At 35.8% G+C, this 20,898-nt stretch overlaps 2 protein-coding genes across 5 annotated transcripts in view; one reads left to right on the forward strand and one right to left on the reverse strand.

Moving 5' to 3' along the window:
* Ubc4 (ubiquitin conjugating enzyme 4) lies at positions 1–3,279 on the reverse strand (the record flags this gene model as incomplete). The annotated part of the gene is given in 2 exon segments (XM_072305987.1): positions 1–157; positions 2,961–3,279. Coding segments are annotated over 2 exon segments (223 nt in total), but the record flags the coding sequence as incomplete, so codon positions are not given.
* Prps (phosphoribosyl pyrophosphate synthetase) overlaps positions 1,169–20,898 on the forward strand; it is a 27,045-nt gene continuing 7,315 nt past the window's right edge. The window contains exons 1-6 of one of the 4 annotated variants that reach the window (XM_019041840.2): positions 1,169–1,242; positions 1,448–1,514; positions 4,960–5,170; positions 7,019–7,202; positions 11,992–12,057; positions 19,299–19,337. In XM_019041840.2, coding sequence (XP_018897385.2) covers positions 1,240–1,242; positions 1,448–1,514; positions 4,960–5,170; positions 7,019–7,202; positions 11,992–12,057; positions 19,299–19,337 — 570 coding nt within the window. In that variant the 5' untranslated portion in view covers positions 1,169–1,239. The remainder of the gene's footprint in view (positions 1,243–1,447; positions 1,515–4,959; positions 5,171–7,018; positions 7,203–11,991; positions 12,058–19,298; positions 19,338–20,898) is intronic. The other 3 variants (XM_019041843.2, XM_019041841.2, XM_019041844.2) reach the window with 3 other exon arrangements.

Genomic DNA, 20,898 nt, shown 5'->3' on the forward strand with positions numbered 1-20,898 from the left:
TTACTTTGGGTGGATTAAAGGGATACGTTTCAGGGATCTTGATCTCTAGTTTGAATGTGCCCCCTTCGTAAGGAGTGTCTGGAGGTCCAGAGATTTCTCCTCTCAGTTCTGTGAAGTTATCATTAACTAATTCAACTCTGATTGCACATTTAGCTACCTGCAATCAAAATGAAAACCGGGTAATTTATGCATTTTTCACAGCATTACTTAAAACAATAAGAACTTACTGTAATTGACTAGTGAGACTAAGTTACCGCAGAAGTGGGTAACTACGTGCCTCTTGAATTAGAAATTAAATAATAAAAATCAATACGGAGGTCCTGTGTTCCAATCCAAGCTACTCCGATTTGATGGTCTTAAAAAACTGTAGCCTGTGGCCGGTTGTTAACAGCAAACTGACGGGAGGTGAGGCTTTAATTGTGAGTGCTTGTATTTGGTGCTTTAGTTGTGAGTGATTACTCCCTAGGAAGTATTGGATTAAAAAAGAAAAATGTTCTTCATTTCTTTTTTTTTTTAAATTTAAGCTCTAGGAATTAAATAATTTTTCCCTTTCAGAATTTAGGAAAAGCTAATTCTTCATTTAAAGGTTTGTATCTCTATTTCACTCTCTTGTTTCTAGTAACGGGGGGATGGATCAATGTTCTTCAAGAAGTAAAAGGATGGCAAGCTGCTAAAAATAATTTGACCTGATACAAACTTACAACAAATTTAATTGAAAGTGATTAGAAGAGCCTGAATGGAAAAAGCTTTTCGGATGCATACCTACGTCAGAATTTCTTCAATTATCTCTTTCCTCTTTCTTCGAAGTACAAGGCAAAATCTTTCTAAAATAAACTGAGACCCCCTTTTAACCAATTAACTGGTGGTAAACTAAATATGATAAAACAGTTACAGGCAAAGAAAGACATGAAGAAAAGAGGAGAGAGATAACAGCACCACACTTGAATAATATCATTGTTTAGAGCAAAATAATTATCAGTCATGATGTCAGGAAATTGATTTTCCTCTCTATCAGAAAAGATAAAATAATATTTGTGACCAATGACCTTTTGCAAGTTCCACAGTAATGTGTTATTGAGGCTGATAACCCATTTTATGAGCGTGGATGGTGAAAATGACTACATCAATATTTACGCAGAAATGCAGCAACTTGAAAAATAAGATGAGCCTCTGGATTGTTGCAAACATTTGAAAATAAATAATCGAAGGAGGCAATAAATACCAGCTGACAGAGGTGAAATGGTTAGTCCAATTAAGAAATTTTAAACTCCAACGTGGGAAGTATTGCTTGGATTAGCAACTTAATTCAATTTTCTTTTAAATAATCTGTATGTATACAAAAAACAAAAGGAGCCATTTGCGCTAAGAAACGGTGGTGTTAATAGTGATTTTGACATATTAAAGGAGACATTTTTTCCTTAACTGAAAACTATCTTTTCTGCTGCAGGGCTCGGTAGACGAAACGAACTCTTTCCAGTGCTGCCATACATCAGAGACGCTTCAAACTAATGGGGGTAAGTAATATTTTTTTGCAATTCTTGAAGAAGATACGAGTACTTAAGGATGTCTGTTCTTTTTGCTTACGATTCACTATAAATTGAACTGAGGGTATGATTGTTTTTCCTTTCTTCTTTCAAGATCTCAAAATTCATGGCTTCGGCTGGAGTCAATTAAATACAACTCATGATGGTGGCATATTTTTGTGGCTAATTTATCTTAAGGTTTTGGTTCTTGACCAAAATTAATTTCCTTTCACCTCAAAGTAGCAATAACATATCTCGGTGCTTTTAAAGTTCACACCACACGATTTATAATCGGCACTCCTCTCACTTTTTTCCTTCATCTCTTTGAGAAATTTATGGGCTTCACATATTATACAGCACTCACTAAGTTTTCTGACGGTCAGAAACAGTGATCCCAAGCGTACAGATTTATCCGTGCCGCGCGGATATTCCCTATATCGACACGGACCGCGTACGGACCAAAACCTTATGGGAAAACGCTTCCCTATCGTAAAATATCCGTAGACGTGACGTCACAGAATGACGCTCGGCCAATACCAGCACGGAGAACGGTAGAGCGTACGGATCTCGCAAACGGGGCACCCAGGAACACTGGTCAGAAACATAATGTAGGTTAAAGATCTTACGAGCTCACAAATTTACTTATGCCTTCTGTGATTCAGCAGTCAACACTGACAATTCTAAACTTCCTGAGTCCACACCACACCTCATATGAACTGACAATTTTACACAACCAGGCAAGATTAAATTTTAAAGTGCATGTTCAATTTAACACAATTAAATACTTATGACATACTTAAAGTCTCCTCGTAATGATGTGAAAGCATTGAGCTTCCTGCGACAGACAGCAATTATGACAGATGAGGTGCACTAAAGGGAGGGTCTTGGATAAGACTATATGGTACGACAAAAATTTGATAAAATGAAGGAGAACCAGTTTTGCTCCAGATTTTGAAACGTAGGACAAGGACAGTGTGAATTTGACTGTCAGTGCCAATATTTTTTCAGACTTGGGGAATTATAAGGAGAATTACATTGAGTGCTCAGAAACAAACTGAGAAACATACATTTTGAAGAGTCATAAGTGATCGGAAAAGGTGATAAAAATGGATATTGCAGGAACAAATGAAGCTCGGAGTATGAAGTGGACAAGGGACCGAGACCCTATTGTCTCCTTCATGACCTCGGTTCAGTGAGCGCAGTAAAAATATTGCAATGGGCAAAAGAGGCCTGCCATAAATTAATGCATCTTCATTTTGGTAAATTTTGAGCCACCCCTGTGAAAACGTTAAAACAATCTGAAGGTAAACATGTATCTGGCCTTACAATGGAATCCTAACCTATACCTACAACAACAGAGGACGATGTCTTGGATACCTGGCCCAAAAACTGGTAAATTCAATTGATGAATTTCGCAGAAGTAATGGGAAAGCATACCTCTTCACTTCTTATGACCTCTTTGAATTCTCTTTTGATTCTTGAAGCTGCAATATTCGCAGACATGGTTGATCACTGGTGCACCAACTTCACACAGCACTACCACTTCAGTAGTAATTTAAAATCATACTAAAATTTGATCACATTGAGTTGAACTTCAGAATTCTGAATACGACATTGATTTTGTTTAAATTCTAGAGAGAAATAAAAAGAAATGACCAGAATAATTCACGATAACCAGCTGCGTGACTTGTGATGTGCGTGACAAAATAAATACAAAACTGCAGTGATGCAAGGGGAGAAACGTGAAATTTCACTGCGACCGCATCGCTGCAACCTAACGCTCAAACAAACCTGAACGGATGACGTCACAATAGACCTCGCGGTCGCGGTCCCCGGGAGTATACGCATACCTAAATTAATTCAGGAAATAAAAAATCTCATTTTTCAGGGGAAGGGGGAGGAAAGTGGAGATGCAGCATCACCTCTTCAAAATCACGAACCGGAAAGTTATAATTTAATTTTTGCGACTCGAAGTCGACGACTCTTACAGAAAATTTTGTCCGGGTTCGGGAAGGGGGGGGGGGGGGGTAGGGAGGGCAAAATTACTGAAAGGAAATACGGGGCATAATACTCAAATTAAGCTCTATTTTTAACTCTTGTTTTTTTGGTTATTTTTTGGCACTCTCTTGAGAAAATAACCAAGATTACTGAAAATCAATAAAATTGCATTATAAATTTATAAAAAAATGATAATAAGTAAGTTTACAGAAAAAGAAATAGTTGCATAAAAAATGAAGAAATATATAAATACAGGCATAAATCCCTTTAAATTCAGGGACAGCGAGAAATTAAGGCGGTTCATGAGCGACAAATCTGTTCCCGCGGGTGATGGTGTTGCAGGTGGGGGGGGGGGGGGGGGAGATCCCATGGGTGTCCATTCTTGCTTGCCGCGTATTCAGGGCCTAGGGTGGATTTTATTAGGAAAAGAATGAATTAAGACGTGCATCCATAATGTGTCTTTAAATGTTGGTTGCGCCAGGAATAGGATTTATGTACTCATGTAGGTACCTGAGCTCATGACATTCCATTTAGCTCCAAGTGTTTCGTGGCGAAAACAAACGAACACATCATTCATTTCGCACTCACCCGAAAAAGGTCACTCAAGGACATGTGATTATTAATAATTCATCTTTTTCCCTAATAAGACGAAACCACACCGGAGAACCAGCAAAATATTTTTCCGAGATTATGCAAATGAGCCTACTTAACAAAACGAAAAGAGGAAGGGAAGCTAAGGAAAAGAAGAAAAAACAATACATGACTTCAAAAATTATACATTTGGTTTTAAAAATACTTATATCAGCAATTTTGCTTTATTTTCAGCGATACCAAAATATTCTTTGCAATATCAAAACATATTAACTCCGGTATAAATAAAAACTTTTTGCGCTCTCGTACAGATTTTTCCACTTTTGCTCCGTGAATGCATTTCAACATGTCCTGAAAAGCTCATTTTAGAAGAGTCTCTTGAAGAAATACTTATCCAAAATCAACTGCGCACACTAACAATCATTATTTATTTTGCTCTTTAATTTTGAGAATAACCGTAGAGCTTTAGAGGACTGAAATAGCACGTTTCAGTTTCATGATTTTTAAATAGTCCCGCCCTCAAAGGCTGGAAAACCTAACAAAGTCACAAGTATGAGAGGCATGCGCAAGTCAATCAAATATTTGCACACCTAAACTGAAAGAAAAATACCGATGAATAAAAGTTGTACGTAGAAAAATTTGTTCTTTAATTTTTCATAATTCTTATGATAAAACAAACCGCGACTCATCTGCTTTAGTTGTAATGTCTTTGAGAAGGTCGTTTGGTAACTAATGTGCAAAATTATGTGCAAAATTTTCGTCTGCTGGTAGTGGCATCCTACCTGCTCCCTCCCAGAGCTGTTTTGATTGGCCGGTGGATTTCCATCATGTTGTTTTTGTTTTTCAGTAATGCCCGTCGTGTCGGATCCAATTCGTGCTAAGAGTTTGTTACGTGCAAACTTAGTTTCTGCCAAACCACCCATCCTTCAAAGCAGAATGCCGAATATCAAGGTGTTCAGCGGCACATCCCACCCGGATTTGGCCCAAAGGATCGTGGATCGACTCGGTATTGATCTCGGCAAAGTCGTCACCAAGAAGTTCAGCAACTTGGAAACATGGTGAGTCTAACACGTTTTCACCGCTCTTCCCGATCTTATCGTCCACCATTCCCTCGTGTCGTAGCTCTTTTCATCTTGTGACTTCTTTTAAACCAATTCCCAGCCGCTACTTCGCCCAATTGCACCCGGATTTCTCTCGCAAACTTCGTCGCTTTTACGTCTCAGGAATCGGATTTCTGGAAAGATAGAGGCTCCTTATAACCTGTTCCAACAGGATTACCAACCCCTTTGTTTATATTGCGTTGCGGCAAGGCGATGCGGGGGTGGCCGCGAATCCATGCGGCACACAACTCGAAACACTTTTCTTCAATGATCTGTTATTGTCATGATTTCTCCTCGCTTTACTGCCGTGTAATTTCCAATCAGTGGGCTTTTGTCCCATCAGAACAATAACCTGCCTGTCAAAAGTTTGTTTTCTAAAACCTTGCAGCATCCTTGAACTTTAGATTGTTAGCCGCCACTCATGACTTTACTTAGCAACCAGAAATAACAGGAATCTAGCCTTGCTCTCATCCTTGAGGCTTTGTCGTGATTATTACCATCTGCTGTATCAGCAATTCAATATTCTACAAAGAGATGCATTTTTGCCCCTTCTAGTCCAACCACCAACAGCCACCGCACTGGCAGTATGTGCTCACCACAGCTTGAGAATCATATGTTCAGATGAAAGTCAGTCACTGATTTGGCACTGATGAATTCCAAACACTCATCAACTTTCAACTTACGTGCTACCCAGCATGTTACATGATTATCGGGGGTTTCACCCTCGAAATGTCTCAAAATGGAGCTATTGTTGAAAAATTTTATCCTTCAGTGATAGCATCAGTGGAAGCATACATTTTTGAGCTTCTTTCATCATTTTGATTTTTTTAATCATAAGATAATGAATTATCAATGTCTGAGAGTGCCTCAACAGACTTGATAATTTCTCTTCCGTCATTCTAAAGCAATCTTTATGGCTTTGTGGTTCGACCGTACATGTTTTCATCCACATAGTGGTGAAGGGGGGAGGGGGTCGGCTGACACTAAATTTAGAGTTGCTATGAAAACTGTAAATGTCTGTATACTTTGAGGAATGACAAGAAAAAAAATGAGTCAAATTCCTAATTTTTCCTGTTCGGAAAAAATTACAACCGAATCAGCTGAAACTCTAGCTATCTCAAAGAATTTTACAATTTGATGGAAATCCTAGCATTATTTCTGCAAATATAAGATTTAACGCAGGATAGGTCTCAAGGAAAAAAGCTCAAACTAGACTGTAACTGCCAGAGGTGAGAAACTTTTAAGAGACTTAGCTTGACTATCAGCACTTTTGATGCTTACAACTCCCACAGAATGCGTTGCTGTTGATTTTTCCATATGAATTCCTATTTTTCACTTTAAATTTAACACTGATTATATCTAAGTCAAAGTTTATTTTTTTCTTCTCCTGAAGCAATTATTAAGTACTTAGGTACTTATGTTTTTGTCCTTTAGTTTTTCAGCCACGTAGAGAGAGATGAATCATTTTTAAAAGCATTCAACATACCTATTGTCAATATTTGATAGAAGAAATTAATCGTGTTTTTAAGCATTGTCGTCAAGAATTGTCAGGAAAGACAATTATTATCATCCATTTATATCTCTAGCATTACCAAGGTGATGGTGAAAATCGTAAATCATCCTTATCACCTTGGTTAACCAGTGGTCACTTTAGAACAGATTTTGTTGACAAATCTTTTGGATCATCCAGTTCTTATACAATCCCTGTCACCAAGATGGTAAGACCACATTAATGAGATTGAAAGATGTTACAAGTATGAAATTTGGGCGCAACAAGTTTTTAATGATGTTTCCTTCACTTTACAGTGTAGAAATAGGCGAATCTGTGAGAGGAGAAGATGTGTACATAGTTCAGAGTGGAAGTGGAGAAGTCAACGACAATCTCATGGAGTTGCTAATTATGATCAATGCCTGCAAAATTGCCTCAGCCTCCAGAGTAACAGCTGTGATACCTTGTTTCCCGTATGCGCGGCAAGACAAGAAAGATAAGGTCAGAAAATTTTAATATTCTATTTCCATATTCGTGGCTCAGCCATATATGCTGGAATTTTTTTTACTCTATTTTTTTTTTCTTAAAATTTAACGTATATGTTGATTTTTAGCCTCTTCAAATCAGCCGTTAACTTGAGGAAGATTAAAATTTAGTTCAGGAATGTGAATCTGTTTCCCTGGAGGATGGATATCACTGAAAGGCCATGACAAAGAGGAAAAAATAATTGGTTATGTAGATCTTTAAGTAATTCAAAGGTATTTGTCTTTGTTTTGGGAGGAAATAAGAAGCATTGATAAGCCATCACGGAGAGCAAAAGAATAAGAGATGTACATTTTTTAGTCCTGAAAGTTTTCAGCTTAACTGTACCCAGTTTATGCTAAACATAACTCCGCTCAATGGGGATGCTTTTACGGTAGTATTTAAATGTCTGAATATTAGGAAATGTCCAGAGGTACTTTTCCTTTATTGACCCTTAGATAGTTGCAGCATCGAGGCTATGTTTTATCTTCATTTCTGCCCTTCTGATGGGAAGATACTTAAAGGCCTTGTTCAGAGATGTTATCGAAAAGTTACATTAAAACTTAGCTGCTTGAAATTTTTCCTCTGGAGACATTCATATATGGCAGCAGCTGTTTGCTTTAGACCCATTCCAGTTATCTGTTAATTATTAGCTTTTCCTTTGATGAAAATGTCTGGACAGCTCTTCCATGTATCTGTGCACCTGTCGGTAAATTTTCTTCAGTCCTCACTTTCGGCAGCTACCAACTCAAATATATTCATTTTACCTGTGCTGCTGTGTTAAGGAAGAACGCATTATGGTCATTCAAGTGTTGCCAAATTTCCCCTGACAAAAGATTTATTTTTGAGGAAAGTGTCGCATTCTTTTCCTTGAAATTTTCAGATGTTTTAGATTATGATTTCAACAAAATCGTCTGAAAAATTAGAAACAAAATATTCACAAGTTTCCCAGTAAATTCGTTTTTTGTTGGAAGAAATATAGCAATGTCTGAAGGCTCATACAATGTTTTTCCCTAGTATGGCAGTGTAGCAATTTGCTTTTTCAATTTTACCACACTAAAAGTTTGTTCCCCGTTTGCTACATGTTCTTGAAAAACTGTCTGCTCTTTATTTTTTGGGGTACCCCTCTCTCTGCCCCTACCTCTTTTTCTGTGGCAGATAACTGTAAATCTGTAGTATGTTGCGAGTTAATCGTCCTAAAGGTTTTCCATAGATGATCACAGCTTACAGTCCTCGATTTTTATTATGAATAATCCGAGCGTTTATACAATGCCATAAGGTACTTCTCAATGATCCTTGTAATGCTTAATTCAAATGTCGCCGTACATCTATTCATGAGCCAGCTAAATTCACTTTCATACCCTGAATAAAGTGCTTCAGGGAAACCAATGTTGTAGTGTATGCTGACGACTGGTAAAGCCTCTAAACAAAGTATTTGAATCTAGCTCGTTGTCTCTTCAAAAATTAAGTTACATAATCGTCTCTTTTTGCTGCTGTCATTATCAAATTATTTGCCTTATCTGTTTATAACAGATTTAAACCCCTCAATGTTCACGAAAGACCATTCCTTTTTTTTATTCATTGAGTCACTCTTATTCCTTCAGAGAAAGTATACATACCTGATTTATTTTTAAAAAGAAACGTCTTTGAACAATGAGGACAAAAATTGTCGTATTTTCTGTTAGTTATTTCAAGTGTGAGTAATGAGATATTCCTTTTTTATCAGAGAATGAATTAAGGCCCATTACTGAGTAGGTATAAAATTTAATGGAGCCATGAGCAAAGGGTTTGTTTTTTTCTCTTTTATAGCTAAGCAACAGTGTACAACATTTCTCTCTTAGAATATTTGTGTGATCAGGGCAAAATTCTGATTCATTTTTGTATAATCTTGCAAACATAATATCACACACCAAACTACTTAAACTGTTTAGAATTTTTCAAGAATATTCTCGTGAGGGACAATCATCGGTCGGAAAATAGTTGTTAGACCATACCATCAGGCTTGTACTGTGTCTTATACTAGTGCTGTAGAAGTCTGCACAGTCATTTGAACGTATTTCTGCCAAACGGAACAATGTGCATTAAGACATGAGCCCTGAGACCCATAAAAATATATGCATAACAGGGCTCGCATCATAATGCACATAGTTCCGTTTGGTAGAAATACGTACATTTGGAACTTGCCTGCCAGACTTCAAGGCTAAATGAGTATCCTGTTATTAGCAAGATGACTCTAAGTGAGGTCGTAGACCTTCAAGTTATCAGTATAATATTCCCTCATCGGGCTTAGCTATTTTAAACTTAATGCTCAAGCATCCTGTGAAAATTATTCAGATATAGAGAGTCAGAGAGGGAATGTAATGCTTCACTTTTACCTTGGGATAATCCGTTTTTTGGCAGCTCATTAAGTTGTATAGCTTGGCTAGTATCAAATTTTTAGAGATACTCTTTCATCAACATGGATTTTTTGGAAAGTCTGTAGAGAAAAAGCTGCAGGGCATGGGATGAGTAGAAATTATGGGGATGACAATTTGTGGGAGTTTTCCGCACTTAGCTTATTGTTAATAAGTTGGCTGCTCTTCTGTTAGTTTAAATTGCTGGTTTTTTTCTGCTTTGATTAAAAGCCCATGATCTAGACAATTAAGTTAATTTTTTAGAGCTCTCAAGCTATGAATCGTTCATTACATTTTATTCAGTTAATTTCATGCATCCACACTTCCTCCCCCCAGATGGAAGGATTAACATTGAACACGGTCTTAACTATTGATAGTGTACTTCATGAGCTGGTTTAATTGAAGAGCTTGCACCTGTTGAGAGTCAATTTTGGAGTGCGTTCAAAACGTCTTCTCTTTTGAAAGTTAAATTTAGTTCTTAGTTAATGCTTTGACAAGATAATTATGGGGAAGGGGCTTAAAGTATATTAATTAATAGATTATTGGTGGATCAATAAAGGGTATCGAAACCTTTGATTGAACTAGCTGCAGCCTTTTTATAATTTTTTTTTCAGTTTTTTTATTTTAAGTATGATGTTAATTTTTCATATTTTTTTTTATTTTCCCATTTTACGGTTCCCATTTAACGGTTTCCAAGGGTAGAAAATTCCCTCTCAAAACATTTAAGGGCCATAGAATCTGAAGTGTATCAAAGATTATTAATTCACCATCAGACCATCACCCTGAGGGAAATTTAATATGCCTTTATTCCTCTTTAGCTACTCATGTGAATCCAAATGCCTTCATTTCTCTTTCTTGCTCTTTCAATAACAGATTTATCAGTGTTAGATAACAGTTTCAACACTTGAGTTGAAGCTATTTTTATATAGCTTGCAAAATTTATAATTCTGTGATAGATAGATGTTTTTTAATTTTGCGAGGACCATTTTTAATTAACTTATGTAATTCTAGGGGATTTGGATTTTCTAGCCTGTTTGTTAAACTCCAGGCGGCATTTCAACATAACTTGCAATTTCAGGTTTTCGGGTCATTAATAGTTGCTTCAGGACGTGGTTAAATAACCAGTCAGAAATGATTAGGTTGATTACGTATCATAGATCTGGAAAGTTTAAAGCTTATCAAATATTAGTCAAACTTGGCAACTTAAAACCCTTGTCAGTTCAATATCTTGGTATCAGAGTAAAGAAAAAATGAAAGGCTGCACTACACATGGGCACATATGCTTTTGACTGATGAAATTTTGTGGTATTATGGCTCACATCATATTTTTTCCTGTTGTTCAAGTCTCAGTTCTTAACTTAATTTTCGTTTTATTTCCGCCCTTTTCACTGAGTGCAACTATTAAAGGCATCCTACCTTTATAGAACTAATTGATTAACTCTCTTTTGTTTTTCTGTGGCCAATGAAACTTGCTTTTAAGGGAGAGTATTTTTTTAATTTGAGCAGATTTAAGTGACAAAAAAGAAAAAAAAACGATGGTATCTCCTTCATTTAAATGAAGATAGTTATAAGTACGTCTGAATATAGTGTAATTTTATTTTTACCACATCATATTTCAGACCCGTGTGTTTTAAAAAATACTCTCTCTGAATTTGTTTTTTAATAAACAACGTATCATTTGGCTAAGGTGTACTTTTTTAATTTTTTTTTTACTTTATTTGATAGCAGGTTTAGAAATTTTTCCCAAATAAAGAAAAAAGTTTCTAAGTTAGACGTTAGTTGTGGGTTTTAGGTAGGTCAAAGAAAAGTTGACGGAAAAAGTATTGGTTATGAATGGTTTAGTGCTGACATGTTTTTGAAATTTTCTTGAAACCTCTTAAAACTCACGGTTTTGTAGATCAGTTAAGTTCAAAATTTTAGCTGTTTCTCAATTTCCAGAGGAGGAACAAAAAATGGATAAATTGTACTAATCGTCAAAGATGGAGACTTTCATTTCCAAATTTCTTCAATACCTCATCATTCATTCTTATCCCTTAAGTGCTCTTGGCACCTGAGAAGATAACATTTTTTGAAGTTTCCCAAGAATCAAATAATTTAAGTATGAAAAATTGTAAGAAAGGCATTTACAAGGCTCTTTCATACCCTCCCCCTTTTTTTTTATCTGGAGGAGGGAGACATGAGTATTTGAATATTTTGCCCAATATTAGCCCTACAACTTTCAAAGACATTTTCTGCTCTTAAAATTTTTGGAAAAGTTATTTAACAACGTTGTAATCCCTTGGTACTTGCACCGAAATAATTAAGTACAATACAAGTGCTCCATTTGTTTGAAATATTTTAGACTTAAGTGACCGGTGATTGATTTGTTGAAACAGGGCAAAGAGGATGGAAACCAGGACGTCGCGCCTGTTGTCTGCAAAAACTTTGAGTGGAAATTCAGGGTATTATACGGTTTCTTTTATCCCTCTATCACGCGCTGGTGTCTGTTATCAGTGTCAAATCTTGCTAAGGCTGCTCCTTTCAGTTCAAGCCATGTCAATGGGGAAAAGAATCCATCATCTTACCAAGGAAGAATGTTTACTGAGTCCCATAAATTTTTGCTCTGCAAAGCCCCAAGCAGGTTTTCCCCTATTTTCTTAATCAAATAAAAGAGTGATGGAGTCAACATAGAAAATATTTTTATTAACCATTCTGTAAGTGCTCTTTTTTTCGTGGAAATTGTAGGGAGTAGGGTGTCATGCCATGGTGAACCAATGAAAGAGGAGGACTGAAAAAGGTTATAGTATTTAGTGGAAGGACGGTTCAAAGAATACAGGAAACTTATAATCCACTCTACAATCCAGAAACTCCTCATTTGGTGAACCAGCAAAGAGGAGAATTTTAATAACAGAATACAATAATTAGGACTCAGCATTCTCTGTTGAGGTGTTGAAATACTACATACTTAATTATAATTGCGTCTTTTTTCGGGGGGGGGGGGGGAGGGCAAAAGGATGAAAAGGCTTCTTAAGAAAACATCTTAAATTGTTCTTTATCAGCTTATTTGAAATAATAATCGCCCTAATCAGAGGTTGCCTCTAACAGCTTCTTCTCTGCAAGTAACTGGACACACCTATATTTATTTTTCAACTGGAGTTATATATCGTTGGTGAAACTAGAAAACATGTATCCTAAAGGCTACAATGTTGCTAATTCCTAGTAATGTTTAATTTTGTCCACAGAAAATCAAGTTGGAATCAAGTGGAAATCTTGAAAATTTTCGTGATTTTCCTCCCCTAAGTTACTCATATTCTTATGAACATCTACATGAATATCCTTCAAACAATGAGGTTGCTTCATGTGTTTATAAAGAAATGAACCAAGAGCACGAATTTTAAAACTGCAATGAGATCCCAGACATTTTATCTAGTTTCATCACCGATATGTACGAGTTGTGCATGTCATAGCAAAAAGGGCCAAGTCATTGTTGCAAATTCTGGTTTCTAGCTAAAGACCCAAGGGGGAAAAATGTCTCCAGCTGCAGTTTTAACCAGCAATAATGATAGCTAAAATCGAGTTAGAATATCTCTTTAAGCAGCATTTGAATCCTTTATTGAAGTTGTAGACAAATTTCTATTTCAATGAAAAAATTTCGGTATCTTTTTCCCAAAGTGCTAATTCAATGTACTGTCAATCAACAAAAACAGTGAGAAGTGATAAAAGTGATTAAAAGATCATAGGTACAATGAACATAGGTCTGCTCTGTCTTACAAAAAAGAAACAAACGGAAAAATGTGAGCATATCCTGGTGGGCTCAACTCAAAATCTTTTAATATTTTGTTCAATTTTTAACATTTGACTTGATATTATTTTGTTTGAAAATTTGTTTTTTAACTCCCCTCCCCCTCCCTTGTCACAATATTCACCATTATACAAGCGGGCAAAAATTTGGCCTCAGTAAATATTCTGCCTTTGAAGATTCATCTAACAGCCTGTTAAAGCTTTGCTTCTACAAATAATAGCTTATCTTGGGAATCATCTTGTCGGGACCATTGCCTGTCTTATCACAAACCAAATGCTTGAGGGCAAACACTTTTGGCCTCTTCTAGAATTAAGTGGCCATGCTACAAAAAGCATTAATACCAGAAAGTAACCTTGGTGTTCGAAATAGACAATTAAGTCAAATCGTTAATTTTCAGAAATGAGTAATTTGCAACGAGAAAATATCAGTGAGCAAAATCTGCAACCTTATCCATCCATTGGTAGGCGTTCTTTAAGGATTTGAGTTCAGAGATCTAGATGGAGCAGTATTTTTCACCGCAAATGATGATCGTCTACGATGAAAGGAAAATAAATGTCTTGAGGGATCCATTTAGCTTCTGGCATATCATTAAAAGTTAGTCACGGAATTTGATGAGCATTCAACCACAACTTGGATCGCTCATTCTTTTCACAAAAAAATTAACTCTTGTCTTAGCGAGAAGTTAATGATTTCCTGGTTTATCACTGTTGTATCTTCTTAGAATTCGGGAAAAACACTTCGAGCATGTGCAATTGCACAGTCTTGCTAATTCTCGGATCACATTACATCAGCTACGAAGTTCGTTTATATTACATTTATGTGTTAAATTCTGGAAAGACGTCAAAACATTCCATCGCATTAGGATTTTTTGGAGATGCAAAATCGTCTCCACTAAAGAGCTCCTCTAGAAAACTTGTGTGCAATTAGGAAAAAAATCAGGTTTGTCCTTGATATTGGACCCAACAATACTTCTTCCCATTCCTTTTGAGTACCCTCTGGTCATTACTACCATTTCCAGCCAATGGACCACTAGGCAAGGTACGAAGTTAAGCATTCTGATACATGTTTCCTACTTAAAATTTCACGTAAAACACGATTTGCACAACAAAAATTACTGAAATTACCTCCTAACTAAGATATTTAATGATATTTGACGCGTGAATTCAAACCTCCTGCTCATGGAAACACAATAGCCTACTTGAGTCAAATCGCACCTTAAACTTCACCATGACAATCTCTGCGATATGAAAATCTGGCAACCTCACTCTTGACGCTTTGGCTCAGCTACAGCAAATTGTTTACACTTTGAACAAAAAAGGGTGGGAAAGGAACAATGCTTGATTCAAAAGCCTGCTAAAACTTTTGTAAGGTGCGATTTAACTCACACAGAGAATTGCGTTTCTTGTGACCGGGCAGTCCAAATTTTCCGTAACCTATGTAAAATAAAAACGTTAATATCTTAGTTAGTAGTTGATTTCGGCAATTTACGATGCAAAAATTGTGTTCTACGTGAAATTTTATTAATGAGACATGTATCAGAATGCTTAAATGCGTCCTTTGTCTAGTGGTCTGTTGGCTAACTAACAGACTGCCCTATGTGACGTGTACAGTAATCAAGGATAGGGAGAAAAATCTTGGTGCATTTACAACTGAAGGCAATTCCTATGTAGCCATTTAGCCCAGTAACTACTGAATTGGGAAATAAAGATAGTTTTTCCCAGCTTTCTCCGGTATTTCGCCTCATCCTATTATTAAAAAAAACATGTTTTATGCAAATAGCAAGGTTTGCTACTTTTTATCAACTGATACACTGAAAAGTGATCATCATTGCCATTTTACCATTTTGTGAAGCTGACGTTTTTTGTGTCGAAGAAGGAGTTTGGAAATTAATTTTAACAGGCACCTGTTCTAAGAGGAAAACTTCTGCAGAAAATAAGAGCTTAAGAATGATTTAACACTTAGGTAGCCTAGGATTTTTTCATTTTATTTTTTTGATCACTTTCTGTCCTCTACATTTATTGTTGAATCAACAAAGCGATTTGATGTTTCCCAATTTGGATAGCATTCTGCACTCAAAAGAAACTGATACTCCTTAGATGTTTAATGTACTGTATTGAAGCTCATCATAGATAAAAATAGTTTATCTTTCGGTTGATTAGATTTCAATGTTCAGGTTGTGCTTGGTGACTGATAAAGGCACTACATTGATGCTCCGTATAATAAGTTGCAGCCACTGATCTTTGCTCTCTTATGAGGAAGAATAATAAATATTTGCACTCCATGCATAATTACTTCAATTTTTTCCCCTTTTCAAATGACAGGTCTTCATGTACCTTTCCCCTGTATCTACTGGCTCTTATATTCTTCATAATGCTTTTGAAAGCGAACAAACCTCTACTCTTGATCAGTTTAGTTTTTTTCCTTTTTTTGATGTGGGATTTCCAAACCCAGGATCTCTGCTTCAAGGCCTCAAAATTTGTAAGAATCAGCTAGACTAGAAATCAAAAGAAACACTCATTGCCCTCTCACCACTCCCATCACCAGTTCCATCCCCTGTCCTCCTCGCCAGGTGTGTATTAAGGGAACATGAAATAACTTGATGAAAAAAAGTGGATTCTAATGAGAATTCCTGCCATAGGTTTTCAGGCAATTTGTCTCAGTCCTTTACGAAAAGAAGTAATCGAGAATCCACAAATTATCCAGACTTACGATTTCTTGTAATTCTAGATTATTGCATCCATTAAATTTTTTAAAGACTTAACAAGAGTAGCTTAGATTTATGAAATTACAACATTTTTTTAAATTTAATTTACACACCAATGCATTTCGGCATGAGAGCCATCTTCAGGGTACTTACAACTTACAAATACAATGAAAATTATCAAAACTTAATAATAAAAATAATTTAGTAAAAAATTACATAGTTCGGTTGAGAGAGAGGTGAGATGCGAGGAGGAAATCAATTAGCTGAACTTACAGCCGTCCAATTATTTAAGGAATTATTTATTACCTTGTGGTTGCTTTAGGTTTACTTCTTCAGCACTCTCTTGTCACAAAAACTTTTTTTTTCCAAGTAGAAACCATAATATTTGGATGAGTGCATCAGTTTCTTGGAATGAGAGATTATGACAGTCTGTAATTGGTGGCAAATATTTTTTCGAATCTTTTTTTCTTTCTTATAACCCTGCGGTCATACTTACAAAAGTTAACGTCCTAAGTCGTTCAAGTTCGTCCAACAAATTTTAGTGGTATTCGAAAACTTTCAAACGTTTTTAATTTTCTCAAAACAACATGAATGTTCTGTAGACTCTTGTTTTGAACATCTGAGCAATTAATTATGACCACATCTTCTCCTAAAAGTTTTTCCTTTGTCACTGATGGCGATCTTAATCCCTTGAATTTTGTGTGTTATCATTGGTTATCTTATTGATTAAATTCCGTGTGAAGTTCAAATAGTCTAATTCACCATATATCATCAACACTAAAGCAATTGATTTAATTGTAGGATCACCGAGTGGTTGTGGTGAATAATGTCCCAGTATTCTCTGTGGATCATGTGGTTTGTTACGGCAACTTTCTTTTCGCTCGTGAAACTTGTGTCAAGTTTGAGGCGTGAGCCCCGTTGGTTTGATTGGAAAGCATTTATAAATGTCTCAACCTAATTAATCTTTTTTCATGCAAAGAAAAGCACAGTAAAAATTACCATTTTTTTTTTTTTTTTTTTTGGTTTGGAATTCACATATTGGTACTGAGTTGCATTCCCCAGTTGATAACCTATGTTTGATATTTCTCCTCCTGTCACCTGTAAAGAGGATATAAGATACCAAGAGTTACCGCCTACCAACATTTTTTCATTGGCTTTACACCCTTATGTTTCTTTAAAGATTTGGTTGCCGTTTTCTAAATTTAAAAAATGAAGCATTATTATCCAACGCCTTGGCCTCAAGTAGATTTGTTGGAACTAAGTAATGCAATCATTTCTTTGATACTTTTGAGTCTCTTTCCGTTTTGTCAGGCAAAGTTTTTGTGGCTGAGAAGTTGTCAACATTGCTAAAGAAAGTTCACCTTGAAGAAGTTGCAGTCCTAGGCCAAAATTTTTAGATGCTCTTCAAAACTTTTGATCTGCAACCGGTTTAACTCAACTTTTTTGACTTGGAACTTGCTTCAGCTATTCTCATCTTACCCTCAGAAAATCTAGAAGTTCTTTGCTTGAAAGGTCTTGTAAGACAATCAGAAGACAACTTTAAGTCTAATTAGTTTCTTTTATGGCCCCTTTAAAAATATTGGTGTCAACAATCGAATTTTTTTTTTAGTAATCAGGGCTGAAAGACTCAGTTCTTTGCAAAAACCAAAGTTTGATAATTTTTACTGTTATTTTCTATGTATTGGCTCAACATTTTGAATTTGATTTTGATAGAATGTAATTCTGAAAACTAGCAAGTACAGTATACTCCTTAAGACTAGAGTATGGTAATACAAGAGCAATGTTGTGCGTTGGAAAATTCTTTTTCCATCCTCATCCTCAACTTCAAGTTTTCAGGTCCACTCTCAGTCTTAAACAGATTCAAAATGATACCATTCTGTTCTTTTCGCATGCCTGTTTTTCGAATTTTGGAATTTTCTTTTTAACTATCAGAGTGTCCAACAAAACGTAAAGTGGCTCATATAGAAAACTGTGTAAAAGTAAGCCTAGCTTGCTCGGGAGGAACATCTTTTTTCTCAATCATCGGGGAGGGGGGGGGGGGGGAGGCTCCTTGGACGCTCCTGTGGTATGTAATTTTTGCCACCATAACCATCAAGGGGCTCTCGTTTCATAATTCTAGGCGCTTCAGGGCAGTAAGTTAAATCTAATTTTTGCAGTGCCAATAGTGAAAGAAAGTTTTAGAAAATCTTCTATTGCAATAGAGGGAATTAGATTTTCCTGTTCTATGAATATCTATCAAATGCAAACGTATAAAACGTAAGATTGCTCTCTGAATTTTTCCTGCTTTTCATGCCTAATTTTTGTCCTTTGAAATTCTTTAAGAGTCTCCAACTTTATAAAGTTCTTGTCATGGCATTTCACGACATATCTAAGTTTTTTTTTGTCTAAGGGCTCTTTGAGAATCAAGGAAAATTCAGTTTCCTTTAGTAATATTTATATTTTGTCCGACTTACCACTATAACTACTGTCATACCTCTAAATGTTTTTTCAATCAAATATACCTTCAATCAAGTTATCATTCCTGGGGCTAAAATATCAATCGGCCTAGTCCTGAATACTCCTCGGTATCCATAATATGTCGTCAAAATAAGCTTTTTTTAATTTTGAATCTTACTTGAAAAAAAATTTTGGACCAAATGTGTCAACTCAAAACAAATATTGATCTGTTAATGTTCGCTCTCTCATTAAAGCAATTGAAGATTCAATTATTTTTCAAAGTTATATTCCAAAATCAGGTGATTCAGCTGTAAGTTTAACAAGCAATTCTAAGAATTGACGAGGAAAAGATTTATACTTTCATTGAATTTTTCCTTTGTTTGAAGTTTCTGTGCTTTTTTCCCTACTCTAAGTGAAATCAGCCTTTTAAGCAGAAGAGACGGTACTTTTAACATTTGCTTGCTTGCTTGACCCAGCCGTTTTCATTTGACCCTCTTGTTCGCCTTGGGGTACTTTTTGTCAGTGCAATCTAACAAGAATAATCTGCCTAGCCTGTAATACCAATGGAAAATGGTTAATGGTGCATTTCTTGAAGAAAAGAAAAAAATTGCTGTCTGTTTGGGATAAAATACTTCATTGGAATCCGTGATCTCCCATAATTTTTAATGAATCGCATAATCATTCGGGGTTACCTACGGTTGAGGGTGGATTTTTGGATTATTTCTGGAAATAAGCCTGACTGACCGTTGTTTTTATTTCAGGGTTCCTTCTCTGTAAAACCCAAAAAGTCACTCAGAACGGTAGGTAACCACCGTCATACATTTTATGTTTTGTCTCACTTTATGTTTATGTCTCACATTTTATGCATGATGATAGTCACTGGTATGTGCTTATGAAAACAAATTTTTTTTTTGATGTAAGAGCTTCCCCAGAAGTCCCTCCAAAATTCAAAGTGAGTTAGTGAACCTCCTCAAAAGACGTTCGTCTGGAGAAACTAGTCTGATAAACTCAACTATTTTAGTTCTTCCTTTTGCAGTCAGATTATTTGAATACATACTTGTTTGATTTAGGTGCCTACTCTTTAAGGAAGTGTCAAAATGTATTTTAAACCCTCATTCTAAAATAACTTTAGACACATTTTACATGAATTATTAAAAAAAAAAAAAAAATTTAATTGCACCTCAGTCATTATTTAAATTTGTAAGTCACTGATTCTCTATTTAAAAGTTTACTAAGCTTATAAAAGCAGTCGTTACTTTGACCAGAGAGTTTTATGCATTTATTTATTTATTTATAGATCAAAACATTGAAATTAGGAGAAAATGTATCCAAATTAAAATTTACAAACGAGCAATTGAGACAAGAGTTGTAGAATTGTGATTCAAAATCAGTTAAAAGAAACATCTTGCAAACCCTTTCCCAGGTTTGACCCCAATAAGAACTTCTTGTTTTTCTCTAAAATGAAGAAAGAGAATATGACAGCCTCTCTTGTATAGTTGCATCGCATAGTTTAAATATATGAGTGGATTGGATCCCCCAACAATATCTCAAAGATTTTTCGGCGATGATGGTCTATCACTAACAGTGTCTAACAGTGTAACTTAATAATCCAGACTCTGGGCAGTGCTCATGAGTAAGCTATCAGGAGAGCCAAACATTGAATTAAATCTTAACCGATCATCTGTTTTTTCAGCCAAGAAGGGAGGTCCAGAGCTAGTACCAGAATAAGTGACAGTTAAAGGTTCTATCTGCAGGCATATATCTTGTTTTTAGCTCCTCTTTTTTTTGACTGTACATGTTTTTGATACACATGCAGGAATTTGGATGCGTTTCATTGTTACATATCATGGTGTTTTTACTTCGAAGTACAAATACCCACCAAAGAAGTACACTAATTGATATAATAGTCCATTAGACAAGGTTTGATTAAGATGTATGTTTTCTTATCAAATTTTCTTGTAGAACACGATGTGTGATCAACGAAAACTACTGAAAGTAACTTTACACCAAGATATTAACGTTTCTTACGGAGTAAATTCAAACTTCCAGCTCACAAGAAAAACCGCAATCCACTTGAGTTGAATCTCACTCGCAACGTTACCTTAACAATTTCTGCTCTATAAATATAAGAGATATATGTATTTTGCAACCTTAATCTCAGTGTCCGCAGGGTGGGGAAGGAAAATTACATACTTGAGGAGCCTAACAAATCCATTGTTGTTCTCGATTTAAGTTTTTTGCCGCCAGTGTTAAATTAAAACGTTAATATCTTGGTTAGGTGTTAATATCAGCAATTTTTGTTGTTTAGATCATGCTCTATGACAAATTTTGAAGAGGACACAGTAATCAGAATGCTCTCAT

The sequence above is a fragment of the Bemisia tabaci genome, unplaced genomic scaffold, assembly GCF_918797505.1.
Source record: "Bemisia tabaci unplaced genomic scaffold, PGI_BMITA_v3".
NCBI lineage: Eukaryota > Metazoa > Arthropoda > Insecta > Hemiptera > Aleyrodidae > Bemisia > Bemisia tabaci.